Raw genomic sequence first — 16,605 nt, forward strand, 5'->3', positions numbered from 1 at the left:
AACAGCAGTCTAGTAGCCACTGGAGGGAGCAGATCAGGATTGAAGCTCCCCAAAAAGCCCCATCCCCAGAAAACTGTCGCTATCTGACCTGCCTAGCTACGCTCCGTGGAAAAGACCCATTCTCAGGGCAGTGGATCTGACTCTGTACATTTGGTTGTACAGTTGTCCCTTGGTGGCCTGGGGGACTGCTTCCAGGACTTCCTGTGGATACCAAAATCTATGGATGCTCACATCTCTTATATTAAATGGTGTAGGGCCAGATGCAGTGCTTCATGCCTATAAACCTAGCACTTTGGGAGGCCAAGGCAGGCAGATCACTTGAGCCCAGGAGTTTGAGACCAGCCTGGGCAACGTGGTAAAACTCCATCTGTACAAAGAATACAAAAATTAGCCGAGTGCGGTGGCGCACACCTGTAATCCCAGCTACTCAGCAGGCTGAGGTGGGAGGACCACCTGAGCCCAGGGAGGTCGAGGCTGCAGTGAGCTGTGATGGTACCACTGCATTCCAGCCTAGACGACAAGAGACCCTGTCCCAAAAAAAAAAAAAGTAGGGGGAATGTATTTGCATATAACCTACACACATCCTGTTGTACACTTTAAATCATCTCTAGATTACTTATAACACCTAATACAATGTAAATGCTCTGTAAATAGCTGTTATACTGTATTGTTTAGGGAATAATGACTATTTGTAAAAGCCTGAAATGTGCAGTACAAACACAATTATTTTTTCAAATATTTTCAATCCATGGTTTATTAAATCTACAGAGGCATAACCTATAGACAGAGAGGGCTGGCTGTATCGGCATAAAGGATCCCTAAACGGAAACACAAAAACTTCAAAAAATTGGTTCCTTCCCAGGTGGGGACCTGGGGAGAGGGAGTGAGGAGAGTTAGGAGGCAAGAGAGACCCAGAAGAGAGGCTCTGTACTGTACATCTTTATCCTTTGAATTCTGTGCCCTGTGATTAGATTATCAATTCAAAAAGAAGTAAAATTTAAAAAATAAAATTTAAAAAGAATGCCTTTTAAGAAGAAGCCTTTTTTTGCAACATGCTTGTTCAATGTGGTTTTGATCCCAGGAACTTGCTGGAAAAGCAGAGGTGCCAAATAACCATGTGCTTCTGACTCTTTTGGTTTGACCCTGCCTCGAGAGTGACCACTCAAAGGGCTAGGGTTAATTTCCAGAGCTCTAAAAAGTTGATTTTGATAATTGCCAGTGGTCCCGTTGCTTTTATGGAGAAACAGGTTATCAGAGATCCTTACTCTGGCATTCTGGAAGTGCCCTTCCCCTCCTTTTTTGGTTCTGAGTTAGGGTCTCACTCTGTGCCCAGGCTGGAGTATAGGGGCGTGATCTCGGCTCACTGCAACCTCCACCTCCGGGCTCAAGCAATCCCCGCCACCTCAGCCTCCAGAGTAGCTGGGATTACAGGCACACACCACCACACCTGGCTAGTTTTTGTATTTTTAGTAGAGACGGGGTTTTACCACGTTGCCCAGGCTGGTCTTGAACTCCTGGGCTCAAGTGATCTGCCGGCCCTGGCCTCCCAAAGTGCTGGGATTACAGGCGTGAGCCACCGCACCACCTCTCTCCTTTTTAATACAAGTGGCAGCATATTCTGCATACTCTCCTGTACCTTGATGTGTCTTGGCGATTGCTCCATATCATTGCGAGTTCTTCATTCATTTTTCCCCAGATGCCTGCACAACATTCCTTCCCAGGGCTGTACTTTAATTTATTTAACTGCTTCTTTATCAATGGCTGTCTGAGTCCAATCCTGTTCAGGAGGTCTCGCATTCCAGGGAAGGCACCAGGCTGGCCAGGAGTCCCTGACCCGCTCTCACGACCTCACACCTCTGGACCTCCAGGCATGGCTTGCCTTCCCTCCTGCCTGAGCACCCCTCACTGGTCCCCCTGCCCCCACCTCACATCTGATGGGAAATCCTCCCTCACCTCCACGTCCAGGCTTTAAACCACCCCACCAGGGCCTCATCCTTCCATGCTCTAATCTCTGATTGCCGGCATCTCTCCCACTGGGCTGTGAGTGCCATCAGGGAGGGGCTACGTCTGCTTTATTCACCATTCTCCCTCCCCCACAAGCCCAACAACTAGCACCGCTAAAGCAATAAATGCCTAATTTGTGCTCCATTTCTCACCAGCCAATGAAAATACCCAGGAGAGAAAGATCAGACCTCTCCCCTCTGACTTTTACAAGGTGGTATTTTCTAATTCTCCTGATGCCCATAAAGGTCTGTGTCATTTCAATGCTGCAGATCGCAAACAAATGAGTGGTTTGAGCTTAAGGACAAAGTGAAGATTGGGAAACATTCTACTGGTTTAGTATCATTTCCTTCTGCCTTGCAGAAAAGCACGTTGCCCCTGGTACGGAGGAAGAGGACAAGCTGGTTACCTGCGGGAGGTGGATGGGCCCCGGTGGTGTTCAGTGCCGGACTCCTTCACGAGGTTTCCCTTGCAGCAAATGACCCTTAATTTATCCTGGTATGAGGACGCCAAGTAAATCGCTCCCGAGGAAATGGCAGGGCCCAGGTAGCGCGGGTTCGGGATGTCCAGGTACGCTCGGGCAGGGGTCCTGCAGAGTCCCAGAGTTCCAGTTACCTTCAGTGCAGGCTACCTCCATTGCTAGGCAGGTTAGGAAGGAACACGCAGCCGGCCCCAACACCTACCCCAAGAGCTGAGGTTTTCCACGCATGGGAGGACAATGCTTACCCTGCCGAGGAGCGTGCCTGGATCTCAATTACTTCGAGTGAGTTGAAGTGGGTCACAAACAGATAGGGTTCTCTGTAGGCTGTGTAATCACCATGCAGGCACAGTGTGGGCCAAAGAATGGTGAAAAGAGGGAAAATCAAAATCTGGCCGCAATGCATTCTTTGACCCAGCAATCCTGCGTAAAGCAACTCACCCAACAAATACATATCTATGCGCCAGAATAGTCATGCATGTTCGAGGATATTCACTGCCATGTGGTTTGTTACAGCAGAAGATGGAAAACAACTCAAGTGTACAGTGTAGGGATCGGCTAAATAAGTTATAATACATCTGGCTGGGCGTGGTGGCTCACGCCTGTAATCCCAGCACTTCGGGAGGCCGAGGCGGGTGGATCACTTGAAGTCAGGAGTTCAAGACCAGCCTGGCCAACATGGTGAAACCCCATCTCTACTAAAAATACAAAAATTAGCCAGGCATGGTGGTGTACACCTGTAATCCCAGCTACTCAGGAGGCTGAGGCAGGAGAATCACTTGAACCCAAGAGGCAGAGGTTGCAGTGAGCTGAGATGGCACCACTGTACTCCAACCTGGGCAACAGAGGGAGACTCCATCTCAAAAAAAAAAAAAATTATAATACATCTATGGAATTCTGTGCAGTTGTAAACATGCATGAAAAGGCTCTCTTTGTACAGATATGAAAGAATGCCCAAGGTACACTGCTCAGTGCAAAAAGCAAGGTTCAGAATCATGTGGGAAGTATTCTGCCTTACTGATTTTTAAAAAGCTGGGAAAAAGAATATATATATTTTACGTGCTAGTATTTGCATAAAGTACTGGAAGGACAAGAAATTCATATGAGCTTTTTTTTCTTTGGAGGAATAGGGATGGAGAATTTGGGAGATGGACTCTCTGGGTGAGACTTTTCATTGTATACCTTTTAAAACTGATTGTAAACATCTTCAAAGAATTCGATTTTAAAAAAGACTGGGTTCGGGCTGGGCGCGGTGGCTCATGCCTATAATCCCAGCACTTCGGGAGGCTGAGGTGGGTGGATCACCTGAGATCAGGAGTTTGAGACCAGCCTGGCCAACATGGTGAAACCCTGTCTCTACTAAAAATACAAAAAATTAGCCGGGTGTGGTGACAGGCGCCTGTAATCCCAGCTACTTGGGAGGCTGAGGCAGGAGAATCACTTGAACCCGGGAGGTAGAGGTTGCAGTGAGCTGAGATTGCGCCATTGCACTCCAGCCTGGGCAACAAGAGCGAAAATCCAACTCAAAAAAAAAAAAAAAAAAAAGACTGGGTTCTATTTTTAAAAAAAGACTGGGTTCACAGATATTTAGACATTGCTGGTCTTCTTAATACTCTATCTCTGTATGACAGTGTCACTGAAACTAGAGCAGACAGGACTGGAAATGTTTTCTGCCTTAAAGGGAAAAAGCACTATTATTCCTTGTGGCAAGACTTGGTATTAGACTTTTAAAGTCATGGGTTCTGGTATGCGTGCCCTGGTGCAGTTCCCTGGCCTTGAATCTGGGCTGACTCTGCGGTCTGCTCTAACCAGTAGAGCGTGGTGGAAGTGAGCAGGCTTGCCAGCTTCTGCTTCTATATTCTTGGAAGAAGCCAGCGTGGAAAGCAACAAGGCCTCTAGCCACCAGCCGCAGCTGAGCGCCCACATTATGGCCAGCACTCATTGCGCGCCATGTTTGTGAGCCTGTCTTGGGCTTTCTAGTTGTCCCAGTGGCCCTGCTGACACCACATGAAGCAGAACTGTCCAGTCAAGCCACGGAGTTGGGGCCAATGATAAGCTGTCGTTTGAAGTCACTAAGCTTTCAGATGGCTTGTTATGCAGCAAGAGAGAAACAAAATAGCCTCGAAGGGTATTTGGGCCAGGACAGCATTTCAGAACATTCACACAGATATGTATGTACATATTTGTATGTATGTGTGTGTTTAGTCTTTGATCCAACAGTTCCACTTTTAGGAGCTTATAATCAGGGGGTGCTATCTAACAAGTGCAAAAAGATTAGTACAAGGATGTTCATCGCAGTGTTGTTTACACTTACAAACAAAACAGGCATGGCCTTACCGCTTTGCCTAATTAGAACCGGTTAAGTGAACAGGTGTTCAGCTATGCCATGGGACACTCTGCAGCCTTTGGAAATGACTGAAATAAATCCACAGGGAATTGGGCTCCTTTCTATCATGAGAGCCTAGCAAATATTTCCCAGGGCTGGGACTGTGGGCTGGTGAATCTGGCGTAGGCAGCTCTTCATCGAGCCTCAGAATCTTTCCATGAACAGTTCTCCGGGTGACTGTTACACATGGCACTTGGCATCTAATGGAATTCACACGCACAGTGCTTAGGCCAAAAAAAAAAATTTCCACTTGCAATTGCGGTTTTTTTTTTTGTTTTTTTGAGACAGAGTCTCGCTTTGTCACCCAGGCTGGAGTGCAGTGGCGTGATCTCGGCTCACTGCAACCTCCGCCTCCTGGGTTCAAGCGATTCTCCTGCCTCAGCTTCCTGAGTAGCTGGGACTACAGGCACACGCCACCACGCCTGGCTAATTTTTGTATTTTTAGTAGAAACGGGGTTTCACCATGTTGGTCAGGCTGGTCTCAAACTCCTGACCTCATGATCCACCCGCCTCGGCCTCCCAAAGTGTTGGGATTACAGGTGTGAGCCACCGCACCCGGATGCAATTCTTTTCCAGGACACCAGCTGCTGGCAAAAGAGAAGCCCCCACACTGAGCCTCACGTACCAAAGGCCAAAGGTAAGCGACTCCACTTGAGATCATCTGTGCGGCTACGTCTTCCGTAAGAATCCACAAACACTCCAAATTCTGCAAGGTGTCAAGAGCACGCTGGCATTAGCACAGACAAGAGCAGGGGCATCAGCGACACACATGGTGATGGAAGAACGAGGAGCAGAGCCCAGGGACCCCTGGCCAGATGGGACTGAGTGTAAAAACCAGAGGCCCTCTGCTGAGCCAGCTCTCAGCTTTATTAAAAATGAGGGACTTTTAAAATTTAATTTATTTTAATTTATTAAATTTTATTAAAGAAAGAGAACTCAAGTGAAAAGAAGGAAAGGAATAAGAGGAGGAGAGGGAAAGAGAAAGAGACAGAGAGAGGGGAATGAAGCGATCAGGAGGAAGGAGGACAGACAGGGAAAGACGGAAAGACTCAGGAAAGAAGGGGAGGGGAGGGGAGGGGAGAGAAGGGGAGGGGAGGGGGAGGACCCAAGAAAGAAAGAATGAAACAAAAAGACAGATAGAAGGATGGGAAGGGATGGGAACGGAGGGGAAGGGAGGGGAGGACGAAATGAGGACAGAGTAAGAGAAAGGAAAGGGAGAGAAAGAAAGAAAGAGCAAGGGATGGATGAGGAAAAAACTGCCTGCTCTTTGGAGAGAATGTGATAGAGTTAGACCACGCTAGTATCTGGTGGTGGAGAGGAGCATCACCAAGGGGACTTGGTGGTGCTGGAAGGACATTCTCTGTACCCCCAGTCAAACCTGTTCTGCCCCAAAGCTCCACGTACCCTCCCTCCAACCCCTCATGGGTCCCTAGTGTCCATGAGGACCCAAAAGGGCAGTGGGCGCAGCCGTGACTCACCGTGGAAACACAGCAAGTACTCCTCTCGCTGCCCTGCGCTGTTCACCTGCACAATCGAGACAGGGAAGCTGTTGGAAGAGGCGGCAAACACAGCAGGTGCCAAGGAATGGTCATTCTTATCCAGGAATTCTGTAAAGGCAGACGAGAAGTGGGGCTTCAGGAGTGAGTTCTGAGTCTCAGCGCGGCCTGAGCCATGGGTGGGTGGGGAAGAGGGGGTGGGTCCTACCCTCGAGCGTGTACTGCTTCATGTCGATTTCGTAGAATTTATTGGTTCCAATGAGGATACTGTAATTGGTGAAGTGGATACAGCTGCAGGGCTCTGAGGTCTCTATCTCCTGAGACATGAGAGCAGAAGAGAAGGATGTGAGAGGTAACACAGGGCAGCCAAGGTCCACAGCTGTTCTGCTTCTGCCTACAGCATCTAGCCAAGCCCTGGAGAACACTGTCACCAAGCTTGTTCACATTGTCATAGAAAGCCATTCATCTTTTTTTTTGGAGACAAGGTCTCGCTCAGTTGCCTAGGTTAGAGTGCAGTGGTGCAATCATAGCTCACTGCAGCCTCAAACTCTGGGGCTCAAGCAATCCTCCCACCTCAGCCTCCCAAAGCATTAGAATTACAAGCTTGAGTCACTGCACATGCCCCGTTCACCTTTCATGCCTCTCAGGATGAACAGTGATCCATTTGCTATCTCTTCCTGTTGTTCCATGCAACCCAAAACTAAGAAAACAAGGTCAAATTGCAGCCAAAAAAAGGCGGGGTCAGAAACACCATTCCAGGCTGGGCGCAGTAGCTCACACCTGTAATCCCAGCACTTTGGGAGGCTAAGGTGGGTGGATCACCTGAGGTCAGGAGTTCGAGACCGGCGTGGCCAACACGGTGAAACCCCGTCTCTACTAAAAATACAAAAAATTAGCCAGGTGTGGTCGTGTGCACCTGTGATCCCAGCTACTCAGGAGGCTGAGGCAGGAGAATCGCTCAAACCCGGGAGGCAGAGGTTGCAGTGGGCTGAGATAGTGCCATTGCACTACAGCCTGGGCGACAAGAGCAAAACTCCGTCTCAAAAAAAAAAAAAAAAAAAAGAAAGAAAGAAATAGCATTCCAATGAAGAAACAGAACTTGAACAATACAACATTCTTATCAGAGGAAAAAAAAAGACAGGAAAAATACACCAACTATTAACAGTGGTGGTCAGCAGCAATGGTTTTGGTTTCCTTCTTTTCGCTAGCTTCTAAGTTTCTAGTTTGAACCTATATTACCTATGCAGTCATCATCATGATCATCATTATTGTCATCTTAATTATCTGCTTCCTGATTATTTTTAGTTGTTTTTAGGCCAATCCTAATGTTATCAAAAAACCAGGCACACCTATTCAAAATGTGTGGCCAGGAATCATAAAGAAGCAATGATTTCTGAGAATTTTCCGGAAGCTAACAGTTCAAATTCTAGTGAGCATTATCATCATCACTGAATATTTCTTGGTCACCTACTAAGTATGGGAAAACTTTGAGGAAGCATGATATAGTGAAATGGTAGAAAAAAAAATCAAACTTCAGTTTTGGTCTCAACTTTGTAACTGAGGATTTTCTGCCAGCTTCAGTTGTCTTACCTGAAAATTGGGAATAACCATCTCTGCTTTTCAGAACTGCGATGAAAGGTGCTTGTAAAACAGCCAGTTCAGTCCCTGATAGGGTGGGCACTCAAAGAACACACCAACTAAACTAACACCACCCTGCTCAGAATGGAACAGTCTCTCTAACAGGTAATGACCCTTATATATTATTCACCCTTCATTTCACTTTTTTTTTTTTTTTTTTTTTTGAGATGGAGTCTTGCTCTGTTGCCCAGGCTGGAGTGCAGTAGTGCAATCTCGGTTCGCTGCAATTTCCACCTCCCACGTTTATGCAATTCTCCTGCCTCTGCCTCCCAAGTAGCTGGGATAACAAGCATCCGCCACCATGCCCGGCTAATTTTTGTATTTTTAGTAGAGACAGGGTTTCACCATGTTAGCCAGGCTGGTCTCAAACTCCTGACCTCAAGTGATCCACCCTCCTCGGCCTCCCAAAGTTCTGGGATTATAGGCGTGAGCCAACGTGCCCAGCCTCATTTCATTTTTGAGACTAATCATGAAAGCACCAGAAATATATCAGGCTTAGGAGGAGTGGGACACTCCTAGGTAGGGACATCAGACAGCATTCTCCAGAAGCCAGGCAGATTTAAGGATCTAACACACATCTCGTCCACACTGCAGTCATCATCACAGCTCACTCTGCTCTGAGGAGAGGCAGCTCCCTAATTACATATCAAAATAGTGCTAGCACTGGTTATTCCAGAAGTTATATTAATAGACACCTCTAGAATTTGAGAAAGATTCTGGTAAGTGCTACCTGGGACTGCTAGCGTCTTAGAAAGAGCCCACCCTTTTTTTTTCCACTGGTTTTTCCTATCAGTCAACTTTCTCTTCTAACAAAAGGCTGAATTCACTGGGCTGGATGGGGAGGCAGTTTGCAAATGTGAGAAGAAAAGCAGGAGGGAAACCGCAGCTCCTAGTGGCCCTGGAGGATCCTCCACAAAGGAAGGATCTCGCTCACGACAGAGGTCACCCCAGGCTAAAGGCCTGCAGGGTGGAAGGAACCCAGTACAGGCTGTGTCCCAGGACAATGCACTTTCCATACTGGCTCGCTGAGAGAGTAGGACTGGCTTTCCCACGTTCAACCAAGGCAAGGCCCAGGACTTACTTTCCGGATGCAGTATTTGCTGAGGTTTTCGTTGTAGCGGAGAATGACGACTTTGCTGGGCATGGCTGCACAGATGCAGAGCCCGTTCTCAATCTGAAAAGCAACCAAGAAAAGAAAAAGACTGTCACCAGTGTGATAACGGCTGTGGGGCAAAACTAGGAAAAGCTCTCAAGCTCAGCGCTATTGATGATTCAGACCACATCATTTTGTGTGGTGGGGGGAGGGCTGTCCTGGGCATCGCAAGATATGAGCAGTATCCCTGGCCTTGAACCACTAGATGCCTGCAGCACTTCAATCTGTGACAATCAAAAACGTCTCGAGCCATTACCAAATGTCCCCTGGTAAGGCAGAATTACCCCTGGTCGAGAACCAAGGCTTCACCTGGGATCCAGAGAAGGCCTCAGGGAGGCACCTGACACCACACACCTTTCCCACATATGTGCCTTCTGCTGGAGACAGAATCTTTTGACAAGCTTACCTTGTGAGGAGGGGGAGGAGACAGAATGAGGGAGGGGAGAGGAAAGGTGGTAGAGACTGCTAAACAAATTTAGAGAAAATTTCTTTTTTTTGAGACGGAGTCTCACTCTGTTGCCCAGGCTGAAGTGCACTGGCATGATCTCAGCTCACTGCAGCCTCCACCTCCCGGTTTCAAGCGATTCTCCCACCTCAGCCTCCCAAGTAGCTGGGACTACAGGCACACACCACCATGCCTGGCCGGTTTTTGTATTTTAAGTACAGATGGGGTTTCATCATGTTGGCCAGGCTGGTCTCGAACTCCTGGCCTCAAGTGATCCACCTGCCTCGGCCTCCCAAAGTGCTGGGATTACAAGTGCGAACTACCACACCTGGCCCAAATTTAGAGAAAATTTCAATCCAAAAGGAAAAGTTCTTAGCTAAGAACTCATACACGTGCAGAGTTCTACATCAAAATGCTCTTTTTCTAGAACTGAAACCCTTTTACTTCTCCTGCTACAACCAGATGTTTATCATTCACCAAATGAGGCTTACTGCTCAAATCAGTCCTGGCATGAAGGTCAGCAGCTGGTACAGTGGGTAAATGAAGATGGGCCGGGATAAGGGAGGAACACACAGGAAACAGGAGGAAATTGTTAGCAATGTTCTATTTCTTGGACTGGGTAGTGAGTGTGTGGATGCTTATGACATTATTAGGCTTTATGATTTACATCTATGTTCAATACATTTTTTGAACAGTTCAGATATTAGAATGAAAATAATTTCTAATTTAAAAAGCAAATTTTTATTAGCTGGGCATGGTGGTGCACGCCTGTAATCCCAGTTGCTCAGGAGGCTGAGGCAGGAGAATCACTTGAACCCGGGAGGCAGAGGCTGCAGTGAGCCAAGATCGCACCACTGCACTCCAGCCTGGGTGACAGAGTGAGACTCTGTCTAAAAAAAAAAAAAAAAAAATTTTGGCCAGGTGCAGTGGCTCATGCCTGTAATCCCAACATTTTGGGAGGCCGAGGTGGGTGGATCACTTGAGGCCAGGAGTTCGAGACTAGCCTGGCCAACATGGTCAAACCCCATCTCTACTAAAAATACAAAAATTGGCCTGCCATGATGGTGCGTGCCTGTAGTCCCAGCTACTTAGGAGGCTGAAGCAGGCGAATCGCTTAAAGCCGGGAGATGGAGGCTATAGTGAACCAAGATCGTGCCGCTGTGCTCCAGCCTGGGTGACAGAGCAAGACTGTGTCAAAAAAAAAAAAAAAAAAATGTTGATTGACCGGCTGAATGAACAAATGTGCAGTGTGCTCTCTTCTGAGGGGCAAAATGTGATGGTTTTCAACAGCAGAATGCCGGTAGCCTCAGGGGGTCTATAAACACCTGATTTAGACTTAATTAAAGTTATACATGTACATGTATATAAACCCGCAAACACTCTTTTTTATTATTTTCTACTTTAACTTTTAAGTTCATGGGCACATGTGCAGGTTTGTTGTATCAATAAACTCATGTCATGGGGGTTTGTTGTACAGGTTATTTCATCACCTGCGTATTAAGCCTAGTATCCATTAGTTATTCTTCCAGATCCCCTCCCTCCTCCCACCCTCCACCCTCTGATGGGCCCCAGTATGCGTTGTTCCCCTCTATGTGTCCATGTGTTCTCATCATTCAGCTCCCACTTATAAGTGAAAACATGTGGTATTTGCTTTTCTGTTCCTGCGTTAGTTTGCTTAGGATGATGGGCTACAGCTCCATCCATGTTCCTGCAAAGGACATGATCTCATTCTTTTTTAGAGCTGCATAATATTCCATGGTATATATGTACCATATTTTCTTTATCCAGTCTACCATTGATGGGCATTTAGGTTGATTCCATGTCTTTGCTATTATGAGTAGGCTGCAATGAACATACACATGCATGTGACTTTATAATAGAATGATTTATATTCCTTTGGGTATATACCCAGTAATGGGATTGCTGGGTTGAATGGTATTTCCGCTTTTAGGTCTTTAAAGATCCCCACACTGTCTTCCACAATGGTTGAATTAATTTATACTCCCATCAACAGTGTATAAGTGTTCCTTTTTCTCTATGACCTCACCAGCATGTGTTATTTTTTGACTTTTTGATTAAAGAAGCAAACAAAGGTATTTTATGTGCCACTTTTCAATATGCCAGAAGCTACAAATGAATTAACTTGAGTTTGTTATGTAAATGTCATAAATTTGAATTTTTAAATTTCTAGTAATTAAACATACTTTCATCTAGTTCAGACATGGAGATCCACATTAGATTTTTTTTAAGGTTCATCTCTCTCTCACAGACACAGCAGACACACACACGCACATGCACACACACTTATTTTTAAATTATGGATCATCCTTCTAGTTTTGTTAATTTTATTCCCATTTTGCTCTCAGACATTTATTTTAGATTCAAAACCTGTACAAATTTCATGGCTACACAAATTATTTCACGTGCCTAAAGGAGGCAACAGAAATTTAACCTAGTCTGAGGATGTACAATTGTGAAAGTTGTCAGAATCAAAATGGAGTCGCCAATGTTAACAAAACCCTGACATTAGAGCAGGAGGAGGCCATGAAGAGAGGGTTCTCACACTTGTGTGCCTGAAAAAAAAAGAGACTCGACGAAAACCACAAAGGCCATTGCAATCTGTTTTTTTTTTCCCTGTCACCAGGCTGGAGTGCGGTGGCGCAGTCTCGGCTCACTGCAACCTCCGCCTCCTGGGTTCAAGTCATTCTCCTCCCTCAGCCTCCCAAGTAGCTGGGATTACAAGCGCCCGCCACCGTGCCCGGCTAATTTTTGTATTTTTAGTAGAGACAGGGTTTCACCATGTTGGCCAGGATGGTCTTGATCTCTTGACCTCGTGATCCACCCGCCTCAGCCTCCCAAAGTGCTGGGATTATAGGCATGAGCCACCGCGCCCAGCCAGGCCATTGCAATCTTACACAAAAAATACTTCTGCAAGGACATCCGCCCAGTGACTACCTGTCCAACCTCAGACAAGCGTCAGTCTTGTTATTAATCTTTGCAGCCAAGGATAATTATTTCAAAAAGATTATGGAATCCTCACTTATAAACCTCTGTCTTCCTTTATCTCCCTAGATACCCACATAGTTTACAATGGCACATGTATTCCCATTGCAAAGCCCTGTTCCCAAATCAATCTCTTTTCTTTCAGAGAGCCCCTCTCTGTTTGTTATTTAAGTTGACATTATCTTGAAGGTCAAATCAACGAGCTCTGTGGGAAGAGAGGTAGTGTCAATTTCCAGAACATTCCACCAGCTAGGACTCTGAGGGGAGCTTACCTTGCCTGCCCCAAACAAGTGGCAGCCCTTGACAGCTTCAAAAATGTTGGGTGAGATGTCGGGCTGGGCGGGCAGGTGGGACTGCGCCAGGGACTGTTTCACTTTCTTCACATCCACAAGACACAGTGCCCGCTCTTCTCCTGAACAGGAAAAGGAACAACCTTTCTTCAGCGTGAAGCCGTCAAGTAAAGGTACAGGATGGTGGTTCTAGTTCTAGTCACAAGTAAAAGTCACAAGAGGCCACACAGATGATCTGAGTTTTCCACAAATCCATATAAACACATTTGAGGTCCATGATTTTTTTTTTTTTTTTTTAATTTTTGAGACAGAGTCTTGCTCTGTTGCCCACACTGGAGTGCAATGGTGCGATCTCGGCTCACTACAACCTCTGCCTCCCGGGTTCAAGTGATTCTCCTGCCTCAGCCTCCTGAGTAGCTGGGATTACAGGTGCATGCCACCACGCCTGGCTAATTTTTTTTTTTTTTTTGTATTTTTAGTAGAGACGGGGTTTCACCATGTTGGTCAGGCCGGTCTCGAACTCCTGACCTCGTGATCCACCCGCCTCGGCCTCCCAAAGTGCTGGGATTACAGGCGTGAGCCACCATGCCCAGCCCAGGTCCATCATTTAAATCTAAGACAATAACATTTGGCCTTTTAGTCAAGATTCTGAGGAGGGTGGAATTCTGCAGACATAAAATTGGAGAATGTGAACTGTACTTTCAAACATGCTCCGCAGCAAAGTAAAGAAAGAATGTGTGAGGGAGGAATGAGGGGGCATTCTATGAAAAAACAGACTTAGACTATCCAAATATGTGGATGTCAGGAGAGACAAAAGGCTGAGGAACCATTCAGATTAAAGGAGACTAGAGAGGCATGATTAAATGCAATGCAAATTCTGGGACATTATAGAAGCCACAGGTAAAATCCAACTATGGGTAGCATAGTGGATACTTGTATTATAGTCAGGGTAAATTTCCTAAATGCAAAAAGTATAGTATGTGAAACTATTCTATATGATACTCTATGTGTGGTTACATGTCATTATACATTTTTCAAAACCCATAGAATGTATACCCCCAAGAGAGAACTCTACAATGTCAACTATAGACTTGGGGTGACAATGATATGTCACTGTCAATGTGTCAATGTAGGTTCACTGACTCTAACAAATGTATCACTCTGGTGGGGGATGTTGGTAGTGGGGGAGGCTATGCATATATGAGAACGGGGGTATATGGGAACTCTCTGTACCTTTCAATTTTGCTGTGAATCTAAAACTGCTCTAAAGAATAAAATAAGGAAGCGAGGAAGAGAGGGAGGAAAAAGAGCTGAGATTAAGAAAGGCCAGTTCTTGTCCACAGTATGTCAGTCCCTGGATCCAGCCATGCCTGAAACAAGTCTAACTGTTGATGTTTTAAACACTGAATCGATATATTACTGTTTTCCCCCTTTAAAAATAATGTCACTAACACAGACAGAGAGAAATAAATTGTGCCCTGGTTATGTGACAGAATGCCTTCAATCCTTAGGTTGATATACTGAAGAACTTGGCATCATACCTGCAACTAACTCTCAAATGGTTCAGGAAAGAGTGAGTGAGTGTGTGTGTGTGTGTGTGTGTGTGTGTGTGTGTGTGTGTGTGTTTTGAGAGAAAAAAAATTATGACAAAATATTAGCAAATGGTGACTTGAGAGAGATCACAGAGTAACAGAGCAAGCAAGCTCTCAGAAGGTCAGGGCCCACCGTGGTTTCGTTGCAATCAGGACAAAGAGTTTGGCTTTAGAGAGTCTTTGAGGCTTAGCACTCTTCACTTGGCCTAACAGTGGGATGTTCTTTGGGAATGCCAGACTGTGTTAAACTGGATACTGGAAGGGAACTGAATCTGGACAGAGGGGGTCCATTAGCTGAGGCTTGGGCATCTATGGGGACACAGAGATAAGAGCTACAACGGCTCCCCTCTACTATTTTGTGTTTTACGAGCATGAAACGTGGCTTCAACATATTGGCTCCCTTGAAAGTAAAGAAAAAGCACCGTGTCCTTGGCCTCACACCTGCTATCATGAGTAGCTTCTCCAGGTCCTTGATTATATAAATTTGGAAGACTGCTCCAATTCCTGGGACATGAGTTAGGGAGTTTTTCAAGACATTCAGGGCGTAGAGCCCTTCCTCGGTGCCCACCAACACCACCTGCAAGGGCAGAAGTCCGAAGGCAGAACATAAGCACGGTCACGTCACCAGAACAACCTCTAGTAAGAGCAACAAGGCCTCCACAGCCCTTTCTTTCTTGATGGGGTGTGGCTGTAACCAGATACCAGTTGGCCGTGCCCACGCAAGCATTACCTGGTCACTGAAGGGCAGTGTGCAGTTCATGTCTAGACGGTCATCACCTTCCAGTTTCAGCAGGGAGTTTCCAAGCAATTTCTTTTCATAGATGAAAGAAAAGAAAAACAGAAGACATCGCGAGGCTGATCTGTTTATGACCAAACCATCCAGAGAGACCAAGAGAAGGTTAAGGCAAAGTTATTCCTGGAAATGCTCAGAAACGCACATATGCTCTTAGCTCAGCCCATATTTTGATCTGAGCTCCAAATGCAAAATGCAAGTGCTATTGGTATCTCTGGGGCAGCTGTTGATTAGCATGTGAGTTATAACTTGGCTGGGATGCAGAAATAAGGGAGCATAGTAGACATGGAAAGCTATTCTGTGATAAGAAATAAGCTGAAGCTAAGGAGATTTCACCTGCGCAGGGTTAATAAGACACATGAAAGACTCCTTCCCCGATAAGGCTGCAGCAGAAGTGCAAAGGCGCCATGTTAGCAGCGAGCCAGCACGCCTCTGCATCTCTTTACCTGAACCCAGGCAGGCAGAAGCTCGTGAGATACACAGTCTCGGGCCTATTGTACACATATTAACAAGGATTTCAGTAAAAGACTCACGTGTGTAACAACAAACAAGTCATCCAAACAGGTCTAACCACTGAGTAGAGCCCTTTTCAGGAGGCTTGTGGTTAAGAATCTGCCAGTTGCTAACACATAAAGTGTTTATTAGGAGTGAAGAGTCTGAAAAGAGCTGTTTGGTCTTTGCTGGAGCAAACGTCAATGAGCAATGAGCACTGTTTGTATCCTGGAACATTTTAGGTGGGGTGATGCCAATCACAGCACACCTACGTTTCTAACAGCTTAAGGGTAAGTAGGACTCCAAACCTGCCTACGGAAGAGCAAATACTGCAAAAACAACTGAGATGCTTATGAAAAGCCTTCCTGGAGGGGACGCAGCTGCCGGCAGCCTATTGTGCTGCTTCGTGGCCAAAGTGCTTCTAACTCAAGCCTTCAAACCAGACAAACTCATTTGAGTAAACAGGAGAGAAGATTTCCTTATAAGTACATTTGCTGTTGCATCGCCACAACCAAGGTCTACAATGCCACCAGAGTAGGCTACTGATGCCGATTCCCCCATTCTTTTTCCTTTGTTTTGTTTTTACAGTCCATGCCTTGCTCTGTTGCCCAGGCTGGGGTACAGTGGCACAATCGTAACTCACTGCAGCCTCAAACTCCTGGGTGATCTGCCAGCCTCAGCCTCCCCACTAGCTGGAACTACAGGTGCATGTCACCACACCTGGCTAACTTTCTTTCTTTCTTTTCCTTTTTTTAAGAGATAGGATCTTGCTATCTTGCCCAGTCTGGTTTCAAACTCCTGGGCTCAAGTGATCCTCCTGCCTTGGCCTCCTGGGTCA

General features: G+C 46.2%; 1 protein-coding gene across 17 annotated transcripts in view; it reads right to left on the reverse strand.

Moving 5' to 3' along the window:
• CIT (citron rho-interacting serine/threonine kinase) overlaps positions 1-16,605 on the reverse strand; it is a 191,867-nt gene that overhangs the window by 9,400 nt on the left and 165,862 nt on the right. For 9 of the 17 annotated variants that reach the window (XM_055239770.2, XM_063614616.1, XM_063614612.1 and 6 more), the window contains 9 exons: positions 15,213-15,293; positions 14,924-15,059; positions 12,873-13,012; positions 9,081-9,173; positions 6,570-6,678; positions 6,344-6,472; positions 5,491-5,571; positions 2,728-2,806; positions 2,411-2,590 (listed from right to left, as the gene is read on the reverse strand). In XM_055239770.2, the coding sequence (XP_055095745.1) occupies positions 2,411-2,590; positions 2,728-2,806; positions 5,491-5,571; positions 6,344-6,472; positions 6,570-6,678; positions 9,081-9,173; positions 12,873-13,012; positions 14,924-15,059; positions 15,213-15,293 (1,028 nt within the window). Of the gene's footprint in view, positions 1-2,410; positions 2,591-2,727; positions 2,807-5,490; positions 5,572-6,343; positions 6,473-6,569; positions 6,679-9,080; positions 9,174-12,872; positions 13,013-14,923; positions 15,060-15,212; positions 15,294-15,721; positions 15,767-16,605 lie in introns of all 17 variants that reach the window. The other 8 variants (XM_055239764.2, XM_055239769.1, XM_063614614.1 and 5 more) reach the window with 1 other exon arrangement.

This window comes from Symphalangus syndactylus, chromosome 13 (assembly GCF_028878055.3).
Source record: "Symphalangus syndactylus isolate Jambi chromosome 13, NHGRI_mSymSyn1-v2.1_pri, whole genome shotgun sequence".
Classification (NCBI taxonomy): Eukaryota; Metazoa; Chordata; class Mammalia; order Primates; family Hylobatidae; genus Symphalangus; species Symphalangus syndactylus.